The 26,822-nt window shown below is 40.0% G+C and overlaps 1 protein-coding gene across 3 annotated transcripts in view; it reads right to left on the reverse strand.

Annotated features, from left to right (window-relative positions):
* LOC131678311 (cap-specific mRNA (nucleoside-2'-O-)-methyltransferase 1) overlaps window positions 1–26,822 on the reverse strand; it is a 101,815-nt gene that overhangs the window by 45,516 nt on the left and 29,477 nt on the right. For 2 of the 3 annotated variants that reach the window (XM_058958475.1, XM_058958568.1), the window contains one exon: window positions 17,107–17,209. The exons of the other annotated variant lie outside the window; for it this stretch is intronic. In XM_058958475.1, the coding sequence (XP_058814458.1) occupies window positions 17,107–17,152 (46 nt within the window). In that variant the 5' untranslated portion in view covers window positions 17,153–17,209. The remainder of the gene's footprint in view (window positions 1–17,106; window positions 17,210–26,822) is intronic. 3 annotated transcript variants of the gene reach the window in all.

A 26,822-nucleotide genomic window follows, 5' to 3' on the forward strand; every position in this document is an offset into this window, starting at 1 on the left:
AGTTATTTTGCACCCTTTTTGATATTTATTACACCATTTGGACATCATGGTGTTACCATTTTATATGGGAATTTGCTGGGTGACCGCACTCTTCAACCCGTAACTCCGGAACCGGAAGTCCGATCGACAAAAAAAATCAATAGCAGCTTATGGGAGCGTTATACCTTTCATTTGAAACCAAGTTTGAGCGATTCAGCCATCTCTGAGAAAAGTGAGTGAGATTTGAAAACACACACACACACATACAGACATTTGTCAATTTCGACGAACTGAGTCGAATGGTATATGAGACTCGGCCCTCCGAGCCTCGGTTAAAAATCGGTTTTCATAGTGATTGCATATCCTTTCTTTATGAGAAAGGCAAAAACCGCATAACTTTGAAAATCCGTATAAAAACCGCAAAACTTTGAAAATCCGCATAAAAAACCCCATTATTTTGAAAATCTGCAAAAAAAACCTGTTTTAATCCACCTAGAGATGCAATTGTGCCTTTCTCATTTCTCCGAACTATGATTTAATAGCTGGTTCGTACAATATAACATTATGGAAATATCTTTCATTCTTATTACACTTGGTAAGTATCTATAAGAGCACCTTTTTGCATTCATCGCGATATCGTTTTGAATCGGAGTTTTCTATGTGATCGCACTCATCAACCCGTAACTCCGGAGCCAGAAGTCGGATGGAGATGGAATTTAATATCAGTTTCCGGGGACGCAACACCTTTCATTTGAGACTAAGTTGGTCAAATCACTCTAGCCATTTTCGAGAAACCAATATAAACGTTATTCTGAATTTGGATGCTTTCGGATTCGTCGATGGTGGCCAGTGTGGCCAAAGAGACTTTGAATGACTGTTGGTGACCTAGATCTACAAATTCAACAGTTGTGTTCACATTTTGGAAAAAAAATCACCTTTTTACATTCATCGTAGAATTCGTTAGAATCGGGATTTGCTGCGTGATCGTACGTATCACCCTGTAATTCAGGAACCAGAACTCGGATCCACACAAAATACAACAACAGTTGATGGACCTTTCATTTAAAATCAAGTTTGTCAAAATCGGTTAAGAAAATTCCGAGAAACCGATGTGGACAAATCAACAAATTTTGTTTTGTAACCATACTCTTCAACTCGTAATCCGGAACAAGATGTCGGTTGGGAATGAGAATATTATACCTTTCATTTGAATCTCAGTTTGTAAAAATCGGTTCAGCCATCTCCGAGAAACCGATGTGGACATTTTGTTAACAAATCCGCACATACACACACATACATACATACATACATACATACTCGCGTCGCAGGCTAGCAGTGGGTCGTTGGGGCGCTGGTGAACCGGAAGCTACGCTCCAACCGGAATCGCCGGATAGACCTCAGCACCTACTGTATGGCCCGTTGAGTAGGCTAGATCCACCGCCGGAGACTAGATCGAGTAGATCGGGACGACGCGGAGAGCTAAATGACTCACAAAAATGTGTTTAATCCACCTAACAGTGTGATGAGACATTTCTTATAACTCTTATCACTCTCTTCGGATATTATATCGTTTGAGAGCATTTAGAACTTGATGCTTCGCGATGTTTTTGATAACACATACTACATGGGATAGTGGCAGGACTCAGAGAATCGCTCAAATCAGCATAGGACAACATCAGTGCTAAAAATCTCTAACCAAATCAATGGGAAAGCGAAAAAATGGCCCATAAAATAGACATACCAACGAATTATTGTTAACGCTCTGTTAATAAAATATCTATATTGTGGTGGATTTTTTTTTTGAATCGATTTGAAGTTTATACTTTACTCAAATTTCCAACGCGACTGAGAACTACGAAATCAACGCTTTTTCTTGAAAAGGGCGATACTAGCAGTGATACCATTCAAAGAAAATCAACAGTGAATATTTCCAGACTTGGTTTTATTTCCTATTTAAGAACTATTGTGTTTTTTGACATCCTAGATTGCATGATTTAGTGATCGAAACCCAAAACTTCATAAAGTATTTGAAATTATTAAATTAAAATTTGTTTTTGCTATTGAAATTGACAAAATGATAGTATCGCCCCTTTGGCGATTGTTTACTTTTTCGGTCCCATCTATCAGCATTGAAGTATCGCCCTTACGTTTTTTTACAATAACTACCGTTTTACACCACCGATTTCGTCCGGGTTTTTTCAATAGAGATCATTGTTAATATTTTCAGCTGGTATCAGTTTGATAATCCTAAAATATACGAAAATAACAGTTTCGCCTCTAAACTGCTAGCAAAAAAGTATCGCCCTGTTTGTTTGCATGGAGCGTGGAGGGCGAAACTTTAAATAAGCAAACAAAAATACAGTATCGCCCGTTGTTTTTTTTTGCTGTAGTTTAAGAAAGCAATATCGTAGAATCAAAATTTTTAGGTTAATTTGTTACGTTTCAAAGCCCTCATTCGCATGTAAGAAAAAAGCCTTATGTTTACATTTGTAAGTATCGCCCTTTTCACAAAAAAGCGTTGAAATGAAATCGCAGCTCCTGATATCACGCTATCTCTGAAGTGCATGCGTGCATACTTTCAAATTTTACTTCGACATCGACTTTTTCTAAAGGTGACTTCCCAGTAGTATTCTTGATTTGAATTATTATCGCTAATCCTAATGCCAAAGAACAAATAAAAACCTCACGAAAACGAACCGTTTGGGAAAATCATCATCATTACTGGAACTTTCATTTTCATTAAACTTTTCGATAACCTTCCGTCACTTGCGTTAATGCACTGGGTGCACAGTAGGGTGACAGGAAAAAAATGACCCCTATCGGCCCACCTCTGCGTCGATTCCTAGTCCCACCAGGAGTACTTGCTCCAAATTTGAAGCAAATCGGACAAGTCTAACTACCGGACCAACGGGCCTAAAATTTGTATGGGAATTTTCAACAATTTACATGGAGAAAACCCACCAGCACGCATTTTCGCCGCTAGGTGGCACTGTATGCATCGTATTATCTGTAAGTGAAAATAAGAAGGATAATTGAATTGTCTACAACTTCGTCGAAGACTGCAAGTAAATCCGACTTTATTAAAAGAAGTTATTAAACTTTTAACGAAGTGATGTCGGAGTCAGTTGTGCATGGGGCCTAATAGTGCATGGTTGTGTATCAGTACTCGATTCACACGAACTAAACATTTTTGTGAAATAATCGTTAGGTTTAGCTCAATGGTATGTTCAGAAGAATTATAGTAAATAATACGAGTCATGCTTTGATTAGAAAATTTTAGTTTCACCTGTTACCGCATAGAGGGCGCCAACACTAACTTTTCAACGGAGAGAGATAGAAATTTGGAGTCTTCTACAAAGTTATAGAACAGGCATTTTTCAGTATTTCTACTGAACATCTTGATACTCTATCTTTTTTCTATGAAAAGTTAGTAATGGCGCCCTCTATGCGGTCACAGGTGGAACTAAAATTTTCTAACCAAAACATAACTCGTATTATTTACTATAATTCTTGTTAACATACTGTTCGGCTAAATCTAACCATTATTTCACAAAAATATATAGTTCGCGGGAGTCGAGTACTGATACACAACCATGCACTGCTAGGCCCCATGCAAAACTGACTCAGACATCACTTCGTTAAAAGTTTAATAACTTCTTTTAACATAGCCGGATTTACTAGCAGTCTGCGACAAAGTTGTAGATAATTAAAATATCTTTCTTATTTTCACTTACAGTGATAATACGTTGTATACAGTGCCACCTAGCGGCGAAAATACGAGCTAGTGAGTTTTCTCCATGTAAATTGTTGAAAAATCCAATATAAACTTCAGGCACGTTGGTCCGGTAGTTAGACTTGTCCGATTTGCTTTAAATTTGGTACAAGTACTCCTGGTGGAACTAGGAATCTACTCAGGGGTGGGCCGATTGAGTTTTCAAAAATTCATCATTTTTCTGGGCAGTCTAGTACACAGTGCTCTAAAAATCTAGCGAAATCGTCTTAGGGCACCAGCGGGTCTGTAAAGAATACTAAAAATTAATTTCTATTCCATAATTTTCAGTTCAGCAATTCGAGAGTTCGTGCTCACCGCAAACCATGAAAAATAGACTACGTTGTGAAGCGATGATCACTATTTATTAAAAAATCACGGTTAAATAAAAAATAAAACTATTAAAAAATTTCAAATAGTTTATAATTTTCACAAACCTATTAGGAAAAATTGTGTAATAAGCTTTCGTAATATTGTGTAGGAAAAAATCTGAAAATTTGAAAATAAATCTGAGAATTATGATTGATTACAGAACTCTGGAATTTTCTATTGGAAGGTTTTCAGGCAGGAATTTGATATTGATGCTATTAGACAACTGTGAAATCAAGACCAATAGATCAGTTACATATCAGGACCCCATTCCGACAATTTATCAAAAGTCCTCATGACGTTTACAACAACAGGTTATCAATCTACGGATCAGATAATTGTTATTGTAGTATTGAATTAAATCAGTCTGCATCAATAAATTTTCAACTTCAATCCAATATTTTTTTTGGTGTGGGGGGGGGGGGGGTTGTATGGTGTTAAACCTCAAAACCTTCTCTTGGCTACGCCGTTGCTTGGAGTTATTTATTTCGCTTTTCATTTTCCGATATGTTTCAGATCGATCCGATTATTATAAGTTAGAAAAATTGCAGTCAGAAGGTTCGCATAAATGAACATTTTTGTACTGATAAGTTATCAAGTTCCTTCCAGACAACTTGGAAGTGTTCGGTGATTATTTCTAGCGGTTGTAGATAGTAAAATGAAATACAAAATTCGTTTTATCGAAATAATGTTTAGCTTATTTCAATGGATTATTACTATATTGAACAATAAATAGGCGACAAAGAGTAATCAACAAACAACAAGCCATAACTTTTAAAGTATTCAAAATAGATATTTGAAGTCTTCAGTAAAGTTATTCGCAAAAGTAAGAGCTACAAATTTGCTGAAGGCATCATTTCGATATAATCACTTCCAAGAAAATTTGTGAAAATATCTCACTCATAGGGGGATTAATCAGCAAAAGCACAATACCAAGAGAAAGGGCATATTATCTCCATTAAATTCTCCGAAGATACTATTGACCTAAAATAAGCCGTTTTGGCGTTAATAATAGATTACATGTTTTTGGTCATATTTCTGGCAATGGGAAATGATAAAAATCTTTCGTCCGCATTTAATGTTAAATATCTCTTTTGATAATAGTCCGATTTCAACAGTCTATAGCTTGTTTGAAAGGTATTCGTTAAAGCTGTCTAAAAACATATAAATTGTTATTCTATATTGTCAATTTCGGCAGATAATTTAAAAAAACTGCAAAAAACGCCATTTTTACGCATTCAAATATTCATATCTTGGAAACTGAACATCAGAATCAAAAACAAATTAATAGCGTTCATACTGTTTTTTAGTTCTTTCATTTAAAATTGGTTTGGATAAGATCGGTTCAGCCATTGCTGAGAAACATGAATGAGAATTAGTCCGTTACATACACACACACAGACACACACACACAGACATTGTCCCAAATCGTCGAGCTGAGTCGATTGGTATATAAGACTCGGCCCTCCGGGCCTCGGAAAAAATCTTGAAAGTTTGAGCGAATTCTATACATTTCTTTTATAAGAAATGTAAAACGAACATCGGAATCAGGAGAAATCTACCGCTCGGTTGCAGGAGAATAGGCTAGATCCATTGTTGGGGACTAGACTGAGTAGTTCGCGAACAAGTGAGGGCGGGAGCTGAATGGCTCATCGGGAAAGTAGAGCGAAACGGAACGATAGGAAGCCAAAGGGCTCAAGAAATTGTGGTGCTAACACAAAAGAAGAATCGGTATCGGGAGAGCCTCCTTCGCCGCGGAACTCTCCGTCGGCGTAAGCTAGATCCACCGCCGGGGACTAGACTGAGTAGACCGCGACGAAATACCACCAGTCGCAGGTCGTCGGGGCATCAGCGAACCGGACGCCCTGCTCCACCGAAATCGCCGAACTGACCTCGACATCTGGTTGGTTGGCTCGGTTTCGGGAGAACTTCTCTCACCGAGGAATTCTCCGTCGGAGTAGGCTAGGTCCATCGTCGGGGACTAGACCGAGTAGTTCGCGTCTGGTGGTCAATGAGTAAACGGCGAAGAATGGTGCGAGAAGGGAGTTGCGGTGCTAACTGGCACAAGGGAGCCGAAGGGCTCGGCCAATTAGACAGTCTGAAGTTTGCCGCCCAGACTGTACTCGTAGGGGAGGAGTACTAAGCCTCGCCTCACAGCCAGCTTTCCGACTGCCATGCAGAACTTGCCAGTCTGTGTGGATGGTAGAGAATTGGTGGTGTGTAGAGGACTGGGGCTGTAACCCTGCGGAAGAAACGAACTAGTAAGTAGTTGAATTAGAGTGTGTGTTATGCACATAAAAAACCCTCCCCGAAGTAATGCCGTAAGGTAGTGCCGGGGAGGAATCAGGTTCTGGGCAAGAGCAGTGGTTTTTAGCGGGTCGGGTGATGGCAGCCCAAACCCGTTCCCTGAGACATTGGGGTTTTTGTACATTTTCCCTCACTCAGGGTTTTCCTGAATTTTTTTACTGCTCTCTAAAAAAACATACATACATACATACATACACACATATGCGATCTCGGCGAATTGAGTGGAATGTTATATGAGACTCGGTCCTCCGGGCCTCGGTTAGAAAGTCGGTTTTTGGAGCAATTACATAACCTTTCTATATGAGAAAGGCAAAAGAATAATATTTAATTAGCTTAATCAGCATGAGTTCAATGTTATCTTCATGTGATTATATTATGAAATGTTGGTGGAATGGGTTTGAAAGTGGAGGGAATGGGGGGTTAGTAGAGCAAAGATGAAGGATGCATCAGAAATCCTTCATCTTATTTCGGTTTACGGGGTGGATGAAGGAAATGCGGGCGAGAGGGTGGTCCAAGGGGAGGGGAATGATAAAGGAGGGAGGTGTAAGGGCAAGGCGGGGGAGGGGCGGAGACGCAATACTCAACTGCATATTTTGCCTTCCATTTGAGACTTGTGCAGCGCCCATAGTTTTCGGCCAGCATCAACCCTGGCAAATTTCTCCAAGTGGTGCACCATGGAAGTTAATTTCCTGGGTTACATTACCAGCTACAGCCTTAAGCTAAGCTGATATTTTGATGCACTCGCGCTTTCCAAGCCATATGCTTACAGAAAAGAATAAACACTTTGTTTAATTAAACACAGTTTGTTGCTGCTAGCAGCAAACGGCGACGCTGTTGTAGAAAGTAAAGGCCTCCGAGTATGAGTCATAATGAATACGGGGTCTATACTCTCGCGAGCGAGTAAATAATGTTTTGTAAAAAAAGTTACAGTCCACTGAAGTACGGTGAGATCTATTCCGCAAGAACCGAATTGACGATAATTAAATCGGAGAGTTTATTTATGTTCTCATTCGTATTCATTACCAACTATTGGCAAAACGTATATCATAAAATGTGTGACAAAATCAATTTATCACTATAAGATGAATTGATCTGATCTTTTCGATATCAAATTTGAGCTGAGCGACTCCAAATTCACTTATAATATATGGCCATGGGACGAAATTATTTAAAAATGTATATGGCTGATGAAGAGAATGTAGGTCAAAGGGGAGGGAGGGGGGGGGGTTTATGTAGAAAGAAGGCGATGCTGAGAGGGGGCTGATGGAGTATGCAACACCCAACCGCATATTATACCCACCATTTGAGATTTGGTTTATGAAAATCGGTTCAGTCATCACCGAGTAATCGATGTGACTAATATTATATTCAAAGTATCTTTGATTGGCCATCAGTGATCTAGTCTTGTAAATAGAAATGATGTTATCTAGACTTGCAAATAGAAATCGATTTTTAACCTTTGAAGTATTACGATTGTACCAGTTTATATGGAAAATTCCTATGTGCAGTTGTTATCCATCGTTCGACGAGTACAGTTGTGTTCCAGCGTTTGCCGATAATTACTACTTCGAATTAACCAATACAATAGAGTGACCTTCGATCGATTTTCTACAGCTAAGTATTATCCTTTTTTATTGCTTTTGTTCAGCATTTCGAGTGAGATTGAGGTTAAACCTCTTTCTCATCGTGAAGATTGTGAACCACATGCGAATCACGGATGAAGAAATTCCTAGTATTAGTCCCGTCCCACCCGATACGACGGATCAGTCGACGATTCTTGATGGCACTCCGACCCCCAGCTCTCCCGAAGGCGCAACAGTTAAACGTTACCGTTTCTACCCTAAAACCGCGAAGGGACCGTTCGAAGTTTTTGTTAGGCAGAGGGAGAGACCCATTAACGTTCTTTTAGTATCGGCCGAGTTACACAGATGTTTTCGGACAGTGAAAGAGATTAGAAAGATTAGTTTTGGAAAGTTGCGTGTTCTAATTGCTGATCGTTTGGAAGCAAACAGTGTGGTGTCCAACGAGCTGCTAAGTCGAATTTACCGGGTATACATTCCAAGTGATCGAGTGGAATTAGACGGGGTAGTGCATCAGGCCGATTTAGATCTGCAACGTGTGATCAAGGAGGGTCAAGGTAGATTCAAAGACCCACGTGTCCCGACCGTTTCTGTTCTGGAATGTCATCAGCTGACCGAGGCGTGTGAGATTGAAGGGGTTAAACAGTATGTTGCCTCTAATTCAGTTCGCATAACCTTTTGTGGAACCATCTTGCCTGATTTCCTTGAAATCGACCATGTGTTAATTCCCGTTCGGCTCTACTCACCAAAACCTATGCTGTGTAATAAATGCAAAAGGTATGGTCACACTGAGTTACTTTGTGCAAACAAACAACGTTGTGGTAGATGCGGTCAAACTCATGTAGATAGTGAGTGCCACATCGTCGATGATATCTGTTTGTATTGTAAGGGAACTCATACAGCAAAACGTGATTGTCCTGCATACAAGCAACGCATCAAGACAGCTAAAGCCGGAATACTGAACAAATCAAGATTGAGCTACGCTGAATTAGTACAAACAATGCATTTGGGAGACTTTTCTGATGAAAATCAGTTCAGTTCACTCAGTGAGCTATCAGACGTCGAGGAACAAAGTCCGCAATGTAGCTATGTGCCAACCCCTTCTAAAAGGAAAAAACCTAACACTACCCCATCTCAGAAGAAGCTCAAAACCGTTACATCTACTCAAAGTTCTCATAAATCCTGCTTGATAGACTCTCGGCCCTTCAAACCAATTAAGTCACCTGGTTTTAAATTGAAGAAGGCTGATTTTCCTAGTCTCCCAACCGTCACATCCCCCAAGAATAATCAGTCAGCGCCTAGTACAGAACCAGTTAACTCCAAATACACCGTTGCTCAGCTAATAAAAACAATTTCCGAAATATTGAAACTCGACTCTGTCTGGACAGAGCTCTTGGTTAAGCTAGAACCCATTTTGAATACCCTTGTTGAGAAGTTTATTTCGATGTGGCCACTCCTGGGATTGTTTATCTCGACTGAGGTTCAATGCTCACTCCCTGATTAAAATTCACGATTTTGCAATGGAACTGTAGAAGTATTCTGCCAAAACTGGCCGATTTTCGCTTGATCTTGCAACAGACCAAAGCAGATTGCTTTGTTCTATCTGAAACATTCCTCGTGGAAGAGTTACACATGAATATCCCTTCATTCAATATTATTAGATTAGATAGACCAACAAGATCCGGGGGCATTCTTATAGGTATCAAAAATTCATTTTCGTTCAGTAGAATTCCACTCAATGATATATCCCCTGTAGAAACCGTACCATGCTTAGTAAAAGTTGACAACCAGGTATTCTCAGTTGCTTCTGTGTACATTCCTCCATCTTATAGAATCTCACCTTCCTTATTACATGAAATGTTCACTCAGATACCCAAACCAACATTTATACTTGGAGATTTCAACTCACACGGCTGTGCCTGAGGTGAAGCGCAAAACGATGCTAGAGCCAACATGATCAACGATATGTTGGATGAGTTTGACATGACGGTCCTAAACACTGGTGAAGTCACCAGGATAGCTTGTCCCCCCTACTCTTGTAGTCGTGTGGACGTATCGCTATGTTCCTCGTCCATCGCGCTAAAATGTGTTTGGTCTGTGCTAAAAGATGCCGCAGGCAGCGACCATTTGCCGATTTTGCTAGAATATTCTTCACAAGAACGCAATGAGCCAATGACGCCCATTGATCTTTGTAAAAACATCGACTGGAAGTGTTACAGATCCATGATTTCCAATGCTGTCAAAAATATTAGCGACATCCCAAGCCAGGATTGTTATAATGCCCTATCCAACGCAATTTCGGACGCAGCGTATCGTTCACAGACTAAGCCTGTGAGAAATAGACTCTGTCACAGTAAGCGTCCTACTATATGGTGGGATCAAGAATGTTCGGAAATAGTCAAACAGCGCAGTGCAGCATTGAAAGAGTATTATAAGTTAGGGCGGTTTGATCTCTACCTAAAATACAAAGAAATCGAAGCAAGAAGCAAGAGTATTCTCAAAACAAAGAAAAGAAACTATTGGAAAACATACGTCGAATCCTTAACAAAGGACACTGCTATGTCTACTCTATGGTCCACAGAACGAAGACTACGTAATTTTTACCCCAGTACCCCGAACATGGTAGAGTACAATGCTGATTGGATAGACCAACTCTCCACGAAAATATGCCCGGCATTTGTACCAGTGGAAGCACCATCGTTCACTGATCTACCAAACTGCGACCATTCTCTCTCCCAGGAGTTTTCAACATGGGAATTAGAAAGTGCTCTTTCGGTCTGCAACAACTCATCCCCCGGCTTGGACAACATTAGATTTGTGCTTATCAAAAATCTTCCTGAAAACGCTAAACATCTTCTTATCAAATCGTTTAACTGGATGTTTAACAACAACGCTGTTCCAGAAACTTGGAAAGACGTTAAGGTAGTCCCTATCGTCAAACCAGGGAAAAAAACTGATAACCCTGACTCATATCGCCCTATTGGTTTGCTCTCTTGCATGCGTAAAACTCTTGAAAAAATGATTCTAACCAGACTCGAATTCTGGGTTGAAAAATCTGATGTGCTGTCTTCTTCGCAATATGGGTTCCGACAACGTCGAGGTACTCGAGATTGCCAAACGCTCCTTGCTACAGATATACAAATAGCTCTGAAATCGAAAGAAGAGTTAACCGCTGTGTTTTTCGACATAAAAGGCGCCTACGATTCGGTCTTGCTTGATTTGCTTTGTAAGAAACTAAACAGGCTCGGAGCTCCTGTTCAACTAGCTTCATTTTTGTATACTCTGCTATCTTCAAAAGTCATGCATGTCTCCCAAAATAACGAGATAAAATGCATTCGTACAGGTTATGGTGGTCTAACACAAGGCTTGTCTCTTAGTCCGTTATTGTATAATTTATACACAAACGACATCGATGAGGGCATAGAAAATGAATGCGTGCTGGTTCAATATGCAGACGATGCCTGTCTATGGTCTTCGGGCAAAGATAGTAAAGAGGTGAAGGTACGATTACAAAAATCCATCGACAATCTTTCGAACTGGGCAACTAACCTTGGCCTAGAATTCTCTATGACTAAAACAGAGATGGTAGTCTTTTCAAACAAACGCCCTCCATCGCCCATGAAACTAATGCTCTACGACACGACCATTTTACAATCTAACATCTTTAAATATCTGGGAGTATGGTATGATTCCAAGCTTACATGGAAAGTTCATGTTGATTACGTTATTCGGAAATGCCACAGACGTATAAATTTTTTGCGAACTATTGCGGGTACTTGGTGGGGTGCTCATCCGTCCGACATGCTGATATTATATAATACAACCATTCTATCAGTTATTGAGTTTGGATGCTTCGGATTTCATGGTATGGCAAGAACACATTTCATCAAACTGGAACGCATTCAGTTCAGATGTATCAGAATTTGTTTGGGCCTAATGACGTCAACCCACACAATGGCGGTTGAAGTACTTGGCGGCATTCTTCCACTCAACTCGCGATTCTATATGCTAAACTGCAGATACCTAGTGAACCAGCACATCCACTCTACGCACGTATTGAAAAGATTGGATAGTTTATTCGAATTGAACCCAGAGGCTGGCTTACTAAAATCTTCTAGACAATGTTTGACGATTCCATCAGCCAGTGTGTCTACAGACAATTATTATTCTCTCGAACGACCGATCGAATCAAAGATCTCAATAGATACATCTCTAGTACTATGCACGAGAAACATCTCAAAACCAAGCGCTGCAACTCTAGCTAGATCTCTGTTCAGAGAAAAAGCAGCTGAATATCGAACAGCGAATATATTTTTCTCTGATGGATCCCAAATAAATAACTCAGTCGGTTTCGGAGTATACAACAGTTACCACGAAGCATTTTTCAAATTATTAAGCCCTTGTTCCGTATATATGGCCGAAATGATCGGTATTTTTTACGCCTGCGACTACATTAAATCACGCCCACCAGGTAAATTTCTGATATGCTCAGATAGTCTCAGCAGCCTTGAAGCTTTAAGCAATATCAGACTTTCCAGTAAAACGAGTCCGACAATTCTCAAGATATTAAATACTGTATCATATCTAAATAGCCTGAACTATGAAGTGTCATTTCTATGGGTTCCGTCTCATTCTGGAATAATCGGCAATAAGCTAGCGGACACCCTAGCGAAAAGGGGAGCATTGCGGGGAGACTTTTACCATAGAGATCTTGAAACGCAAGATTTTGATCCAATGCTTAAAAACCTCGCTCTCGAATCTTGGCAACAAGCATGATCTGAAAGTCAATTGGGCAGATACTGTTATAGTATCCTGCCGACCGTGAAGCTAAATCCCTGGTTCGCTCAAATAGACTGCAATAGAATGTTTATAAAAAACATGTCCAGATTAATATCAAACCACTATACTCAGAATTGTCATCTTTAGAGAATCAACATTGTGGACTCCAATCTATGCCAATGCGGAATGGACATTGCGCACATTGATCATCTTACTTGGGCTTGCAATCGCTATGAAGATACTCGAATATGGATGACCTCCGAACTAATACGATTACGAAAGCAACCGAATACACCCATAAGAGACATTTTAGGCACCATGGATGTGCCATACATGAAGCTACTCAATGAATTCATTATTAGATCAAAAATGATGTTATAGTTGTTAGGTTTATGACTCTCTCCTTTTCTCCCGTGATCTTTCTCTTCCAGATTGTGAAACACAAATCCTCTCTCAATATTAGAAACTAGTAGTAATATGTCGTTGTAAAATATAATAATTTATGATTTTCGGCTCTATTATGGTTAACCAATGCGCCTAATAAAAAAAAATTCCTATGTGGTCGCAATAAACAACCTGTAACTCCGGAACCAAATGTCAGATACGAATGAAATTCAATAACAGTCCATGGGAGTATTGTATCTTTCATTTGAAACCAAGTTTATAAAAATCGGTCAAGAATTCCCTGAGAAAAAGGTATGCGATTAACTTACGAACTTGGAAAGTACCTGGTGGCATCAAGACCCGTCATAGGTGCCCAATGTGGTCAAAGTTGCTTAGAATGATCATTAGTGATCTAGACCCGCAAATCCGAGTTATTTTGCACCCTTTTTGATATTTATTACACCGTTTGGACATCATGGTGTTACCATTTTATATGGGAATTTGCTGGGTGACCGCACTCTTCAACCCGTAACTCCGGCACCGGAAGTCCGATCGACAAAAAAATCAATAGCAGCTTATGGGAGCGTTATACCTTTCATTTGAAACCAAGTTTGAACGATTCAGCCATCTCTGAGAAAAGTGAGTGAGATTTGAAAACACACACACACATACAGACATTTGTCAATTTCGACGAACTGAGTCGAATGGTATATGAGCCTCGGTTAAAAAATCGGTTTTCATAGTGATTGCATATCCTTTCTTTATGAGAAAGGCAAAAACCGCATAACTTTGAAAATCCGTATAAAAACCGCATAACTTTGAAAATCCGCATAAAAAACCGCATTATTTTGAAAATCTGCAAAAAAAACCTTTTTTAATCTACCTAGAGGTGCAATTGTGCCTTTCTCATTTCTCCGAACTATGATTTAATAGCTGGTTCGTACAATATAACATTATGGAAATATCTTTCATTCTTATTACACTTGGTAAGTATCTATAAGAGCACCTTTTTGCATTCATCGCGGTATCGTTTTGAATCGGAGTTTTCTATGTGATCGCACTCATCAACCCGTAACTCCGGAGCCGGAAGTCGGATGGAGATGGAATTTAATATCAGTTTCCGGGGACGCAACACCTTTCATTTGAGACTAAGTTGGTCAAATCAATCTAGCCATTTTCGAGAAACCAATATAAACGTTATTCTGAATTTGGATGCTTTCGGATTCGTCGGTGGTGGCCAGTGTGGCCAAAGAGACTTTGAATGACTGTTGGTGACCTAGATCTACAAATTCAACAGTTGTGTTCACATTTTGGAAAAAAATCACCTTTTTACATTCATCGTAGAATTCGTTAGAATCGGGATTTGCTGCGTGATCGTACGTATCACCCTGTAATTCAGGAACCAGAACTCGGATCCACACAAAATACAACAACAGCTGATGAACCTTTCATTTAAAATCAAGTTTATCAAAATCGGTTCAGAAAATTCCGAGAAACCGATGTGGACAAATCAACAAATTTTGTTTTGTAACCATACTCTTCAACTCGTAATCCGGAACAAGATGTCGGTTGGGAATGGGAATATTATACCTTTCATTTGAATCTCAGTTTGTAAAAATCGGTTCAGCCATCTCCGAGAAACCGATGTGGACATTTTGTTAACAAATCCGCACATACACACACATACATACACACATACATACATACATACATACTCGCGTCGCAGAGCTAGCAGTGGGTCGTTGGGGCGCTGATGAACCGGAAGCTACGCTCCAACCGGAATCGCCGGATAGACCTCAGCACCTACTGTATGGCCCGTTGAGTAGGCTAGATCCACCGCCGGAGACTAGATCGAGTAGATCGGGACGACGCGGAGAGCTAAATGGCTCACAAAAACGAACATCGGAATCAGGAGAAATCTACCGCTCGGTTGCAGGAGAATAGGCTAAATCCATTGTTGGGGACTAGACTGAGTAGTTCGCGAACAAGTGAGGGCGGGAGCTGAATGGCTCATCGGGAAAGTAGAGCGAAACGGAACGATAGGAAGCCAAAGGGCTCAAGAAATTGTGGTGCTAACACAAAAGAAGAATCGGTATCGGGAGAGCCTCCTTCGCCGCGGAACTCTCCGTCGGCGTAAGCTAGATCCACCGCCGGGGACTAGACTGAGTAGACCGCGACGAAATACCACCAGTCGCAGGTCGTCGGGGCATCAGCGAACCGGACGCCCTGCTCCACCGAAATCGCCGAACTGACCTCGACATCTGGTTGGTTGGCTCGGTTTCGGGAGAACTTCTCTCACCGAGGAATTCTCCGTCGGAGTAGGCTAGGTCCATCGTCGGGGACTAGACCGAGTAGTTCGCGTCTGGTGCTCAATGAGTAAACGGCGAAGAATGGTGCGAGAAGGGAGTTGCGGTGCTAACTGGCACAAGGGAGCCGAAGGGCTCGGTCAATTAGACAGTCTGAAGTTTGCCGCCCAGACTGTACTCGTAGGGGAGGAGTACTAAGCCTCGCCTCACAGCCAGCTTTCCGACTGCCATGCAGAACTTGCCAGTCTGTGTGGATGGTAGAGAATTGGTGGTGTGTAGAGGACTGGGGCTGTAACCCTGCGGAAGAAACGAACTAGTAAGTAGTTGAATTAGAGTGTGTGTTATGCACATAAAAAACCCTCCCCGAAGTAATGCCGTAAGGTAGTGCCGGGGAGGAATCAGGTTCTGGGCAAGAGCAGTGGTTTTTAGCGGGTCGGGTGATGGCAGCCCAAACCCGTTCCCTGAGACATTGGGGTTTTTGTACATTTTCCCTCACTCAGGGTTTTCCTGAATTTTTTTACTGCTCTCTAAAAAAACATACATACATACATACATACATACACACATATGCGATCTCGGCGAATTGAGTGGAATGTTATATGAGACTCGGCCCTCCGGGCCTCGGTTAGAAAGTCGGTTTTCGGAGCAATTACACATCCTTTCTATATGAGAAAGGCAAAAGAATAATATTTAATTAGCTTAATCAGCATGAGTTCAATGTTATCTTCATGTGATTATATTTTGAAATGTTGGTGGAATGGGTTTGAAAGTGGAGGGAATGGGGGGTTAGTAGAGTGGGAGTGGAGGATGCGTCAGAAATCCTTCATCTTATTTCGGTTTACGGGGTGGATTGAGGAAATGCGGGCGAGAGGGTGGTCCAAGGGGAGGGGAAGGATAAAGGAGGGAGGTGTAAGGGCAAGGCGGGGGGAGGGGCGGAGACGCAATACTCAACTGCATATTTTGCCTTCCATTTAAGACTTGTGCAGCGCCCATAGTTTTCGGCCAGCATCAACCCTGGCAAATGTCTCCAAGTGGTGCACCATGGAAGTTAATTTCCTGGGTTACATTACCAGCTACAGCCTTAAGCTAAGCTGATATTTTGATGCACTCGCGCTTTCCAAGCCATATGCTTACAGAAAAGAATAAACACTTTGTTTAATTAAACACAGTTTGTTGCTGCTAGCAGCAAACGGCGACGCTGTTGTAGAAAGTAAAGGCCTCCGAGTATGAGTCATAATGAATACGGGGTCTATACTCTCGCGAGCGAGGAAATAATGTTTTGTTTAGGTCTGAGACTCTCTCAGAGAAAAGTCTACACAGACGATATGATAAAAGTCTTTTAGGTATAATTGTAATGAGTCAGTCGGTAGAAGATAATTGTGAGGAGCAGTGATCTGCTTAATCGGAAATAAGCCACTCAGGGATTTAGAAAAAGAATTATTTTGAGCGAAGATTACGCTGAAGTGAAAGTGATTTGGATGGTGATCATTCTGTGCCTAGGTTTCGAAGTAGTCAGGGGTAATTACGCGTAACAGACGCGTGACGTGCAGAATGGATATAGTCAATAAATCTAAGAAAGTTTAAGTTCATAATTGTGTTTGTGTGTTAACTCATTCGATTGATAAACTATTACCTGCATGTTTGATAATCCGTGGCCACCGTCGGCCTCGTCTGTACATTTGGTGACAGCGGAAAAAGGCAAGGAAGCCTAGGATACGCAAAATTCTGGCTGGTGGCTAGAAAACAAGAAGACCGTGAAACGGCAAACGAAGCCATAAGTGAACATTCTGTGGTTGGCATTTGCTAGTTAACGGATTATGGAGTGGCGAGTGATGCGAATTTAACATAACCAACGAAGATAAAGTAGTGAACCAGTTCATAGGAGATTTAGAAGTTACTTGTGATCTGAAGTTGAAATCGAAAAGTTCTCTCCCCATGCAAATACTGTTGAATGAATAAGTGCAAAATACAGAAATGAATTGAATTTTTACGGTTAGATAAAAGGCGTTGAAGAAGTTGCAGTTTGCAGACCAGTCATAAGCGTGTTGACCTCATCTGGCGTGCAGTACCTTTTGGAATTTTAAGTCTTAAGTGCTCCACGGAAAGGAGGAACCAACAGAATTGCACCGCATCAGGAGTACAATTCGTACAATTAGAAACGGCACAGGGTAAATAAACCATTTCTACTTTATTTACATTACTTACATGGGGGACCAACAAACAACGACTGGCAATCAAACGTCATTTTCTTTAAGTTTTAAGCAGGTATATGCTACGCCGCCATGATTTCTATACTAACATCTAAAACGTCGTGCTAGGGTCGATCCACAATAAACAGAATCAATTTAATTCGACACAATTTTGTGATAGTCGAATTCGTTTAATTTGTTGGTGCACTATGCTGTATTTTTTTTTTTTTTTTTGGTATTCACCGACATGTCCAACACCACACGTTTCTTCAATTATCTATCCAATATTCTCGCTTTTTAACAAATATCTAAAAAAATTGAGTCATACCGTACGGGATCTGACTAGTGAAAATCGAGCTTCGAGCGAGACAAGCGGAACAATTTGAACTGTCAGTGGGGCCCATGAATTGTGTGTCCGCTGAGATGTTGACTTGTGTCAGTTCAATACAAATGGGATAGGGGTGCCATATACGTGGTTTTAAGTAATAAATTAAGTAAATAATCATTAACTTTCAGATTGATGACAAAACTAACTCGATGACAAATTTGTTATACTAACACTAACAGACTGATAGAAATGGCGAGTCCAAGCTATCAGGTCAGTTTTTTATTAATATCAACCCTCCTTAAGGATATAAGGATCACTGATTAAAGATCCACTGAAAGCGCTACCAGGGTATCATGACCCAGAGCAGCACATTGTAGGTGACACGCAAAAGTAGCTGTCCAACATAATTTGTCCATTGCGACGATGAAAACCGTCGCAAGCAATGCAGTTTTTTTTTAACAAACGAAACCCCGGTCCGAGGTTTGATGCCTTCTATATAATCGAGAACATAACCACAGAGAAGTCCAAATAATTTAATTTGTAAATATGAAGGCGCGAACGACTCGTGGGTAATCAGAATCGTCTCCTTGGATCACGCTATTAGAGACAAGCGACGCATGGCTATTTAAAGCTTTGCGTTAGACCATATATCAATCATCAGCCGGCACGAAAAGAAAATGCCAAAGAATTAAGAAATAAATGACGAAGATGTCGGATAATCCGATTTGTTAGTTTCTGAGTCAAAAGTTCGTCTGAAATTATTGAATTAATAAATTAACATTATCACCCAATACTAGGGAAGCATAGCTAATGAGTAGGAACGCGTCGTCCAAAAAAATTAAACAAATACACCGCTTGCAACTCAGACCTCGATCAAGCTTACACACAGCGATATACGTTTTCCTTACACAATACAAACATTAAAACAAAAGCACACTTAAATACGGCGCGCAATTGAAGGTCAGGTTTCAATAACCCGACCGCGAACATAACTGAAAACCATGCAGGCCATTAGAATACAGTGTTTACCTTTGGGTAAAACACTGTTATGTGCTGTCTTGACCACGCTCAAGACTATATTATATCACACGTTGCTTTGCGTAAAGTGACTAATTCATTACTTTATGAATCACGTGCAGCTATGATGTAGTTTATTTAGCCAGCCTTGACCATGGTCAAGCTTACGTTAGAACATCAGGGTGGCTTAATCATGATTACCAAAATATTTGTTATACGGTTTTGTTAGAAAACACTGCAGGGGAAATATAAAATATAATTGAATTGAACCAACTATAAGGCGTGGGGAAACAAGTCGCGCGTTCACTTTTAATACGTGTTGGAAGTCAATGAAGTTGTTATTGGAAAAAAAAAACGTTTTTAATCCACCTAACAGTGTGATGAGACATTTCTTATAACTCTTATCACTCTCTTCGGATATTATATCGTTTGAAAACATTTAGAACTTGGTGCTTCGCGATGTTTTTGAATACACATACTACATGGGATAGTGGTAGGACTCAGAGAATCGCTCAAATCAGCATAGGACAACATCAGTGCCAGAAATTTCAAACTAAATCAATGGGAAAGCGAAATAATGGCATATAAAATAGACATACAAACGAATTATTGTTAATGCTCTATTAATAAAATATCTAAATTGTGGTGGGAAAACTGAATTTTCCTGAACCAAAAAAATCGATTTTTTTTTTGAATCGATATGAAGTTTATACTTTACTCAAATTTCCAACGCGACTGAGAACTAAGAAATCAACGCTTTTTCTTGAAAAGGGCGATACTAGCAGTGATACCATTCAAAGAAAACCAACAATGAATATTTCCATTCTTGGTTTTATTTCAGATTCAGTGATCGAAACCCAAAACTTCATAAAGTATTTGAAATTATTAAATTAAAATTTGTTTTTACTATTGAAATTGACAAATGATAGAATCGTCTTTTTGGCGATTGTTTACTGTTTCGGTCCCACCTATCAGAATTGAAGTATCGCCCTTACGTTTTTTTTACAATAACTACCGTTCTACACCACAGATTTCGTCTGTGTTTTATCGATAGCGATCATTGTTGCTATTTACAGCTGGTATCAGCTTGATAATCCTAAAAAATACGAAAATAACAGTTTCGCCTCTAAACTGCTAGCAAAAAAGTATCGCCCTGTTTGTTTGCATGGAGCGTGGAGGGCGAAACTTTAAATAAACAAACTAAAATACAGTTTCGCCCATACAACGCCCATTTTTGCTGTAGTTTAAGAAAGCAATATCGTAGTATCCAATTTTTTAGGTTAATTTGTTGCGTTTCAAAGCCCTCATTCGCATGTATGAAAAAAGCCTTATGTTTACATTTGTAAGTATCGCCCTTTTCACAAAAAAAGCGTTGAAATGAAATCGCAGCTTCTGATATCACACTATCTCTGAAGTGCATGCGTGCATAGTTCCAAATTTTACTTCGACATCGACTTTTTCTAAAGGTGACTTCCCAGTAGTATCCTTGATTTGAATTATTATCGCTAATCCTAATGCCAAAGAACAAATCAAAACCTCTCGAAAACTAACCGTTTGGGAAAATCATCATCATTACTGGAATTTTCATTTTCACGAAACATTTCGATAACCTTCCGTCACTTGCGTTAATGCACTGGGTGCACAGTGCTCTGAAAATCTAGCGAAATCGTCTTAGGGCACCAGCGGGTCTGTAAAGAATACTAAACATTAATTTCTATTCGTGATACTGAAACATCGCTTGAAACCAACGGCGGATCATGGAGAAAGATCCGGGAGGTCCAGGTCCTGCCAAAAATTTTCAACTTGTTAGGAAATTTTAAACTTGTTTTAATTTTAAAGTAGTAACCCCTCACTGCATACTCCCTCCGGGCCGGTATGATTGACTATTTTTAGAGTGATTGCATAAGCTTTCTATATGAGAAAGGCAAAAATGTACCAAAGTCCAAAGAAGTCAATTTTTGTCAAACATCTCAATGTTTCGTGCATTTTAAAGTCATTTGGCATCAAAAATACAAATTTGATTTTCAAAATTTTTCATTTCAGTTTATATGGAAATTTGCTGTGTGATTGCACTCTTCAACTCGTAACTCCGGAACCGGAAGTCCAATCAATAAAAAATTCAATAGCAGCTGATGGGAAGGTTGTACTTTTCATTTGAGACTAACTTTGTGCAAATCGGTCCGGCCATCTCTGAGAAACAGAGGTCACATTTTTTTCCACATACACACACAAACATTTTCCGATCTCGACGAACTCAGTCGATTGGCATATGACACTCGGCTCTCCGGGTCGGGATTAGATTGACGAATTTTAGAGTGAATGAGAAAGGCAAAAACATTTTTAGCAAATGTTGAAAGTAATGCATTTTTTTGGTGAGCAGTTCTATGTTTCATAGACATTAAATCAATTTTAACTTCGCTTCCTATTAAATAAAGACCCTTATTACAGTACATTTCTACAAAAACGAGCTCAATTTGAAAAGAAATCTGAGGATTATGATTGATTTCAGAACTCTGTAATTTTCTATTGGAATGTTTTCAGGCAGGAATTTGATATTGATGCTATTAGACAACTGTGAAATCAAGACCAATAGATCAGTTACATATCAGGACCCCATTCCGACAATTTATCAAAAGTCCTCATGATGTTTACAACAACAGGTTATCAATCTACGGATCAGATAATTGTTATTGTAAAATTGAATTAAATCAGTCTGCATCAATAAATTTTCAACTTCAATCCAATATATTTTTTGGGTTTATTGGGGGGGGGGGTTGTATGGTGTTAAACCCCAAAACCTTCTCTTGGCTACGCCGTTGCTTGAAGTTATTTATTTCGCTTTCCATTTTCTGATATGTTTCAGATCGATCCGATGGTCATAAGTTAGAAAAATTGCAGTCGGAAGGTTCGCACAAATGAACATTTTTGCACTGATAAGTTATCAAGTTCCTTCCAGACAACTTGGAAGTGTTCGGTGATTATTTCTAGCGGTTGTAGATAGAAAAATGAAATACAAAATTCGATTTATCGAAATTATGTTTGGCTTATTTCAATTAATTATTACTATATTGAACAATAAATAGGCGACAAAGAGTAAACCACAAACAACAAGCCATAACTTTTAAAGTATTCAAAATAGATATTTGAAGTCTTCAGTAAAGTTATTCGCAAAAGTAAAAGCTACAAAATTGCTGAAGGCATCATTTCGATATAATCACTTCCAAGAAAATTTGTGAAAATATCTCACTATTAGGGGGATAAATCAGCAAAAGCACAATACCAAAAGAAAGGGCATATTACCTCCATTAAATTCTCCGAAGATACTATTGACCTCAAATAAGCCGTTTTGGTGTTAATAATAGATTACATGTTTTTGGTCATATTTCTGGCAATGGGAAATGATAAAAATCTTTCGTCCGCATTTAATGTTAAATATCTCTTTTGACAATAGTCCGATTTCAACAATCTATAGCTTGTTCGAAAGGTATTCGTTAAAGCTGTCTAAAAACATATAAATTATTAATCTACATTGTCAATTTCGGCAGATAATTTAAAAAAACTGCAAAAAACGCCATTTTTACGCATTCAAACATACATATCTTGGAAACTAAACATCAGAATCAAAAACAAATTAATAGCGTTCATACTGTTTTTTAGTTCTTTCATTTAAAATTGGTTTGGATAAGATCGGTTCAGCCATTGCTGAGAAACACGAATGAGAATTTGTCCGTTACATACACACACACAGACACACACACACACACACAGACATTGTCCCAAATCGTCGAGCTGAGTCGATTGGTATATAAGACTCGACCCTCCGGGCCTCGGAAAAAATCTTGAAAGTTTGAGCGAATTCTATACATTTCTTTTATAAGAAATGTAAAACCTTCAATAATTTATTTACATGCATCGAAAAAGAAATATAGCGGATGTGCGAAAAACGAGTAAAATTAATAAAAATAAAAATACACTATTATAGAAAAAAATTAATAAATATATAATATGGAAAAATCTATTAAAAATCGCATGGCAGCAGCGGATCGATGAAGCATGCTATGAATAATGTAATAAATATAATAATAAAAGGATTTAATCCAGTTAATATAAGATGGATTACGAGTTTCCGAAGACGGCAGCAATTCAATGCATTCCAGAATTTGATGGATCTACCGATGAGCTAGATGCATTCATCTATCATATAGAACACTTTGAAAAGCAAATACCCCAGGGAGTGTCACGAGATGAGTTGATCTATGTGGTTGTTGTTGTTATTATTTGTTATTTATCAGTGTGCAATCGGGCTGTCTCAACAACCTATTTCTGCAACCTATGTGCATTAACTGTACACCTACCGTCTATCCGTTGCACTTGACAGTGTGTGCAGTGCTTTATGGTCACACCTATGACCGCGCACCCGGCTTCCCATGAGCGTTTTGGCGGTTCAGAGGTGTCCTTCCATGTTGCTCAGGGATACATTGGTCCTATACACATCCATGCATACAGGCATACATATGGGCTTACATTCATACATACATACAAACTATTTGGCGCAAGTTTAGAGCGTGTAACGTCGTGTCATCTAGTCTGTCATCCTATGGAAAATCATCCTACCATCGCCTTGAGGTCAACGTCATATTGGCAAATTTCGCATTGAATCCGCTTCTGTCTCTTCCTAATCTCCTTTTTGTCTCCTAGGTCCGAAGCGGATCAATCGACTATTAATTGAAACGGTAAACATACTAGCAGTATTATTAGTCCTTACTCGCGAATACTTTTCCTACAACTGTGCTGTTTCTTCTCTATCTTATAACATAACTCGATTATCCCTGTTCTAGTCAATATACATATTCATAACATTATGGACCAGGCAAACCCTTAATTTTTCTATTATTATTATCCTGAGTAGCTATACCAGTGAAGGTATTTTAGGATTTCGTTAAAAAGAATCTCTGCCAATAAAGGCGTAAGAAATATTTATCCACATAAAGTTTGCTCGAAACGAATGTCCGCCTGGTTCGACTCGAACAGACCACACCGACCCGAAAGGGTTGCTTATCATTTCTGAGAGCCGGTGTGCTTGATCGAGTTTAATAATCATAAGAACAAATCCTGAATAATTAACTATCTCTTAGGTGCCAGTCCTGCACTCCTTTCCTGAACTAGCCTCATACTCACGATCAAAAGAGTCGACAACTAGTAGGATCTACATGTCCCCCACCCAAGCGAATTGATCAACTTGCAAGTAGGAGCACATATCTACCAACCAGCCAAGAAGACTTCCGAATCAATGAGAATGGACCATGCCAGTCGACGGCCACAGGCCCAGCGCCATCTCGTACAGTGTCATTGTCATTTCTCAGCCCACCCTCTGGCAGACGTTCATCCGCCCATCTAGACTCTGTCAAGATGAGAACCTACAAAGCCTAACTGTTCGTATGTGCTAGTCCGTTTAGATTTTGGTTTGCTGAAACGAAACAAGAAAAGCAAAATAATTGTGATTGGTATCGTAGTTATAATAAATAAGTAAACGATTTCTCCTCTGTTGTCCTTTCCCTTGTTCGTAGTCCTCTCTCCTGTTCCTGATCTGTTTGGGCCAATAGCTTTCCGTTTCCTTGGCCGTCACGCTCGATCCGCATCAATCCGCACATATCATGGCAGGAGAAACAAATGAAAAGACAAAACAAAACTAAATGAAAATAAATGGACGTCGGCTATCTGTGCCTAAATTGATGTTGCTTCTCAGTTTTGCACGACCCAGGGGGGACTTGGCCTTGATCCCAATGCTCTGTCACCGATGGTACGTGATATTCGTTATGGAATATTCTTTGTTTGGGGGGCATTCATAAACAATGTTGTACTTTTTTTTATCCCTGATCCGCTGATACGTCTAAAATTCATTTTTAGTTTTTATCTCGTTACGTGACGCTCTTCCCCTATTGTCAATATCCATCATCATTTATGAATGGTCCCCTGGTGATATATTTAGAGCAGACAATCCAATGAAAAATGGATTGACAGGATTTTAGTGCGCTCTTGGCGCCTTGTGTCACATCTTCATGTTTGTTATACATATTAAGAATACCAAAGCATGCGATGTGATGACCGGAAGATTAAAGAAGCAACTCCTCCCGTTCCCCCCCCAGATGAGTTGATCTATGTGGTACTCTTAAAATTAAGAAAGAATGCAGCAGCCCAAATATTTTTTCGAGAGTTGTCCTACTGGAGCTGTAGAGCTAGGTTCTCGGAAGGGCTCCCCGTCAGAATCACATACTACAATTTGCAGACGAGACAGGCAAAGTCGCCCAATAAAACACTGCATTAGGCCAATTGTGGCGGGCCGTGATTCTGAATGTGATATTCATTGTACGGTTCAGGTATGTGCGGACGTAGGGACTCGCGATCGCATGTATCATCGCGAAGGCTTCGAGCATTTGTACGTTAACGTGTTCGATCGCGTATGCGTTTGTATGTCGCGTGTGCTAACGTGTATGTAACCTCGCGTATATAAAATCTATTTTATAACCGTGTGCATTTCGCATATTCGCGTGTGTTCTTTGGATAATCGTGCGCGGACCGTGAATCTAATACTTTATATTTGGTGTACGGCTCAGATGCTAAATGAAAGTGAGATCTTCCATATCACGAGTTCCCGGCGATGTCGCCGTAGAGCGTGTGGTCTAGTGGATATGAGCTTTATTTTTTTTGATTGGTCCAACTGAATATATGGACCTAAATTACTAGAATGAAGGCTAAAGATTTCCGGACGTGACCGATTCATGATCGCGCGCGTTTGCGGATTCGCGTTCGTAACTTCGTAAGTACTAAAACGTTCACATAATTACCGGAGTGTTATCAAGTTTGCGCGATAGCGGGCATAGGTGTGCGTAGATGATCGCGAAGGGCTTAAGCGTTCGTATGTTGACGTGTTTGTCGCGTGTGCTCGCGTGTATGTGACTTCGCGTGTATAAATTCGATTTTGAAACCCTGCGGCCATTCATATATTCGCGGACCGTCATTCTGATATTTAGTTTGGTGTACGGATCACATTCTGACAGGGAGTGAGTTATCCCATATCACTAGAGTTCCCGGTCATGTCACCATGGAACGTTTTGTGTAGTGGATATGGGAGCAATTTTTTTTTAATTCTTGAATTTTATTTATTTTTTTTTTAAATTAACATGGACCTAGACTGTTGGTACCGAGGATAGAGACTTCCGGACGATTCCGATTCATGATGGCGCGAACGCGGGAGTTTGTAGATTAACGCTTGAGATCGCGTTGGTAAGTTTATGAGCGCTGAGACGTTAACCTTCTCACCGGGGTATAATCATGCTTGCGAGTTGGTGGGCGTAGGTTGTTTAGAAAATCGCGAGGGGTTCTAACGTTTGTACGTTAACGTGATTTTCTAACTTATTTGCGTGTGTTGTGTGTTCTTGAAATGTCGCGCGAACCGTGAGTCTGATATTAAATTTTCGGTGTGCGGCCAGAATTCTGGCAGAGAGTGGGATCCCTTATATCGATAAGCTTCCCGGTTATGTCGCCATGAGACGTGCCGCCGAACAGGTATGAGCGTATTTGCCCAATTGGCCCAGCTGAAGGCATGGACCCAGGCTTCTGGGATCAAGGGTAGACCTCCGGACGTGACCGATTCGTAATCGCGCGCGAGGGCATTTTTGTAGGTTCTCGCTTGAGACCGCGTTTGAGAATGTGTGAGTGTTAAGATGTTGGCTATCACCATCTTTGCTGACCCAGCTGAAGGCGAGAGTAGAATGGCAGTATGGGATTCGAAAAGAAGAGATAAAAGACAATATA

This window comes from Topomyia yanbarensis, chromosome 1, assembly GCF_030247195.1.
Source record: "Topomyia yanbarensis strain Yona2022 chromosome 1, ASM3024719v1, whole genome shotgun sequence".
Taxonomy (NCBI): Eukaryota; Metazoa; Arthropoda; class Insecta; order Diptera; family Culicidae; genus Topomyia; species Topomyia yanbarensis.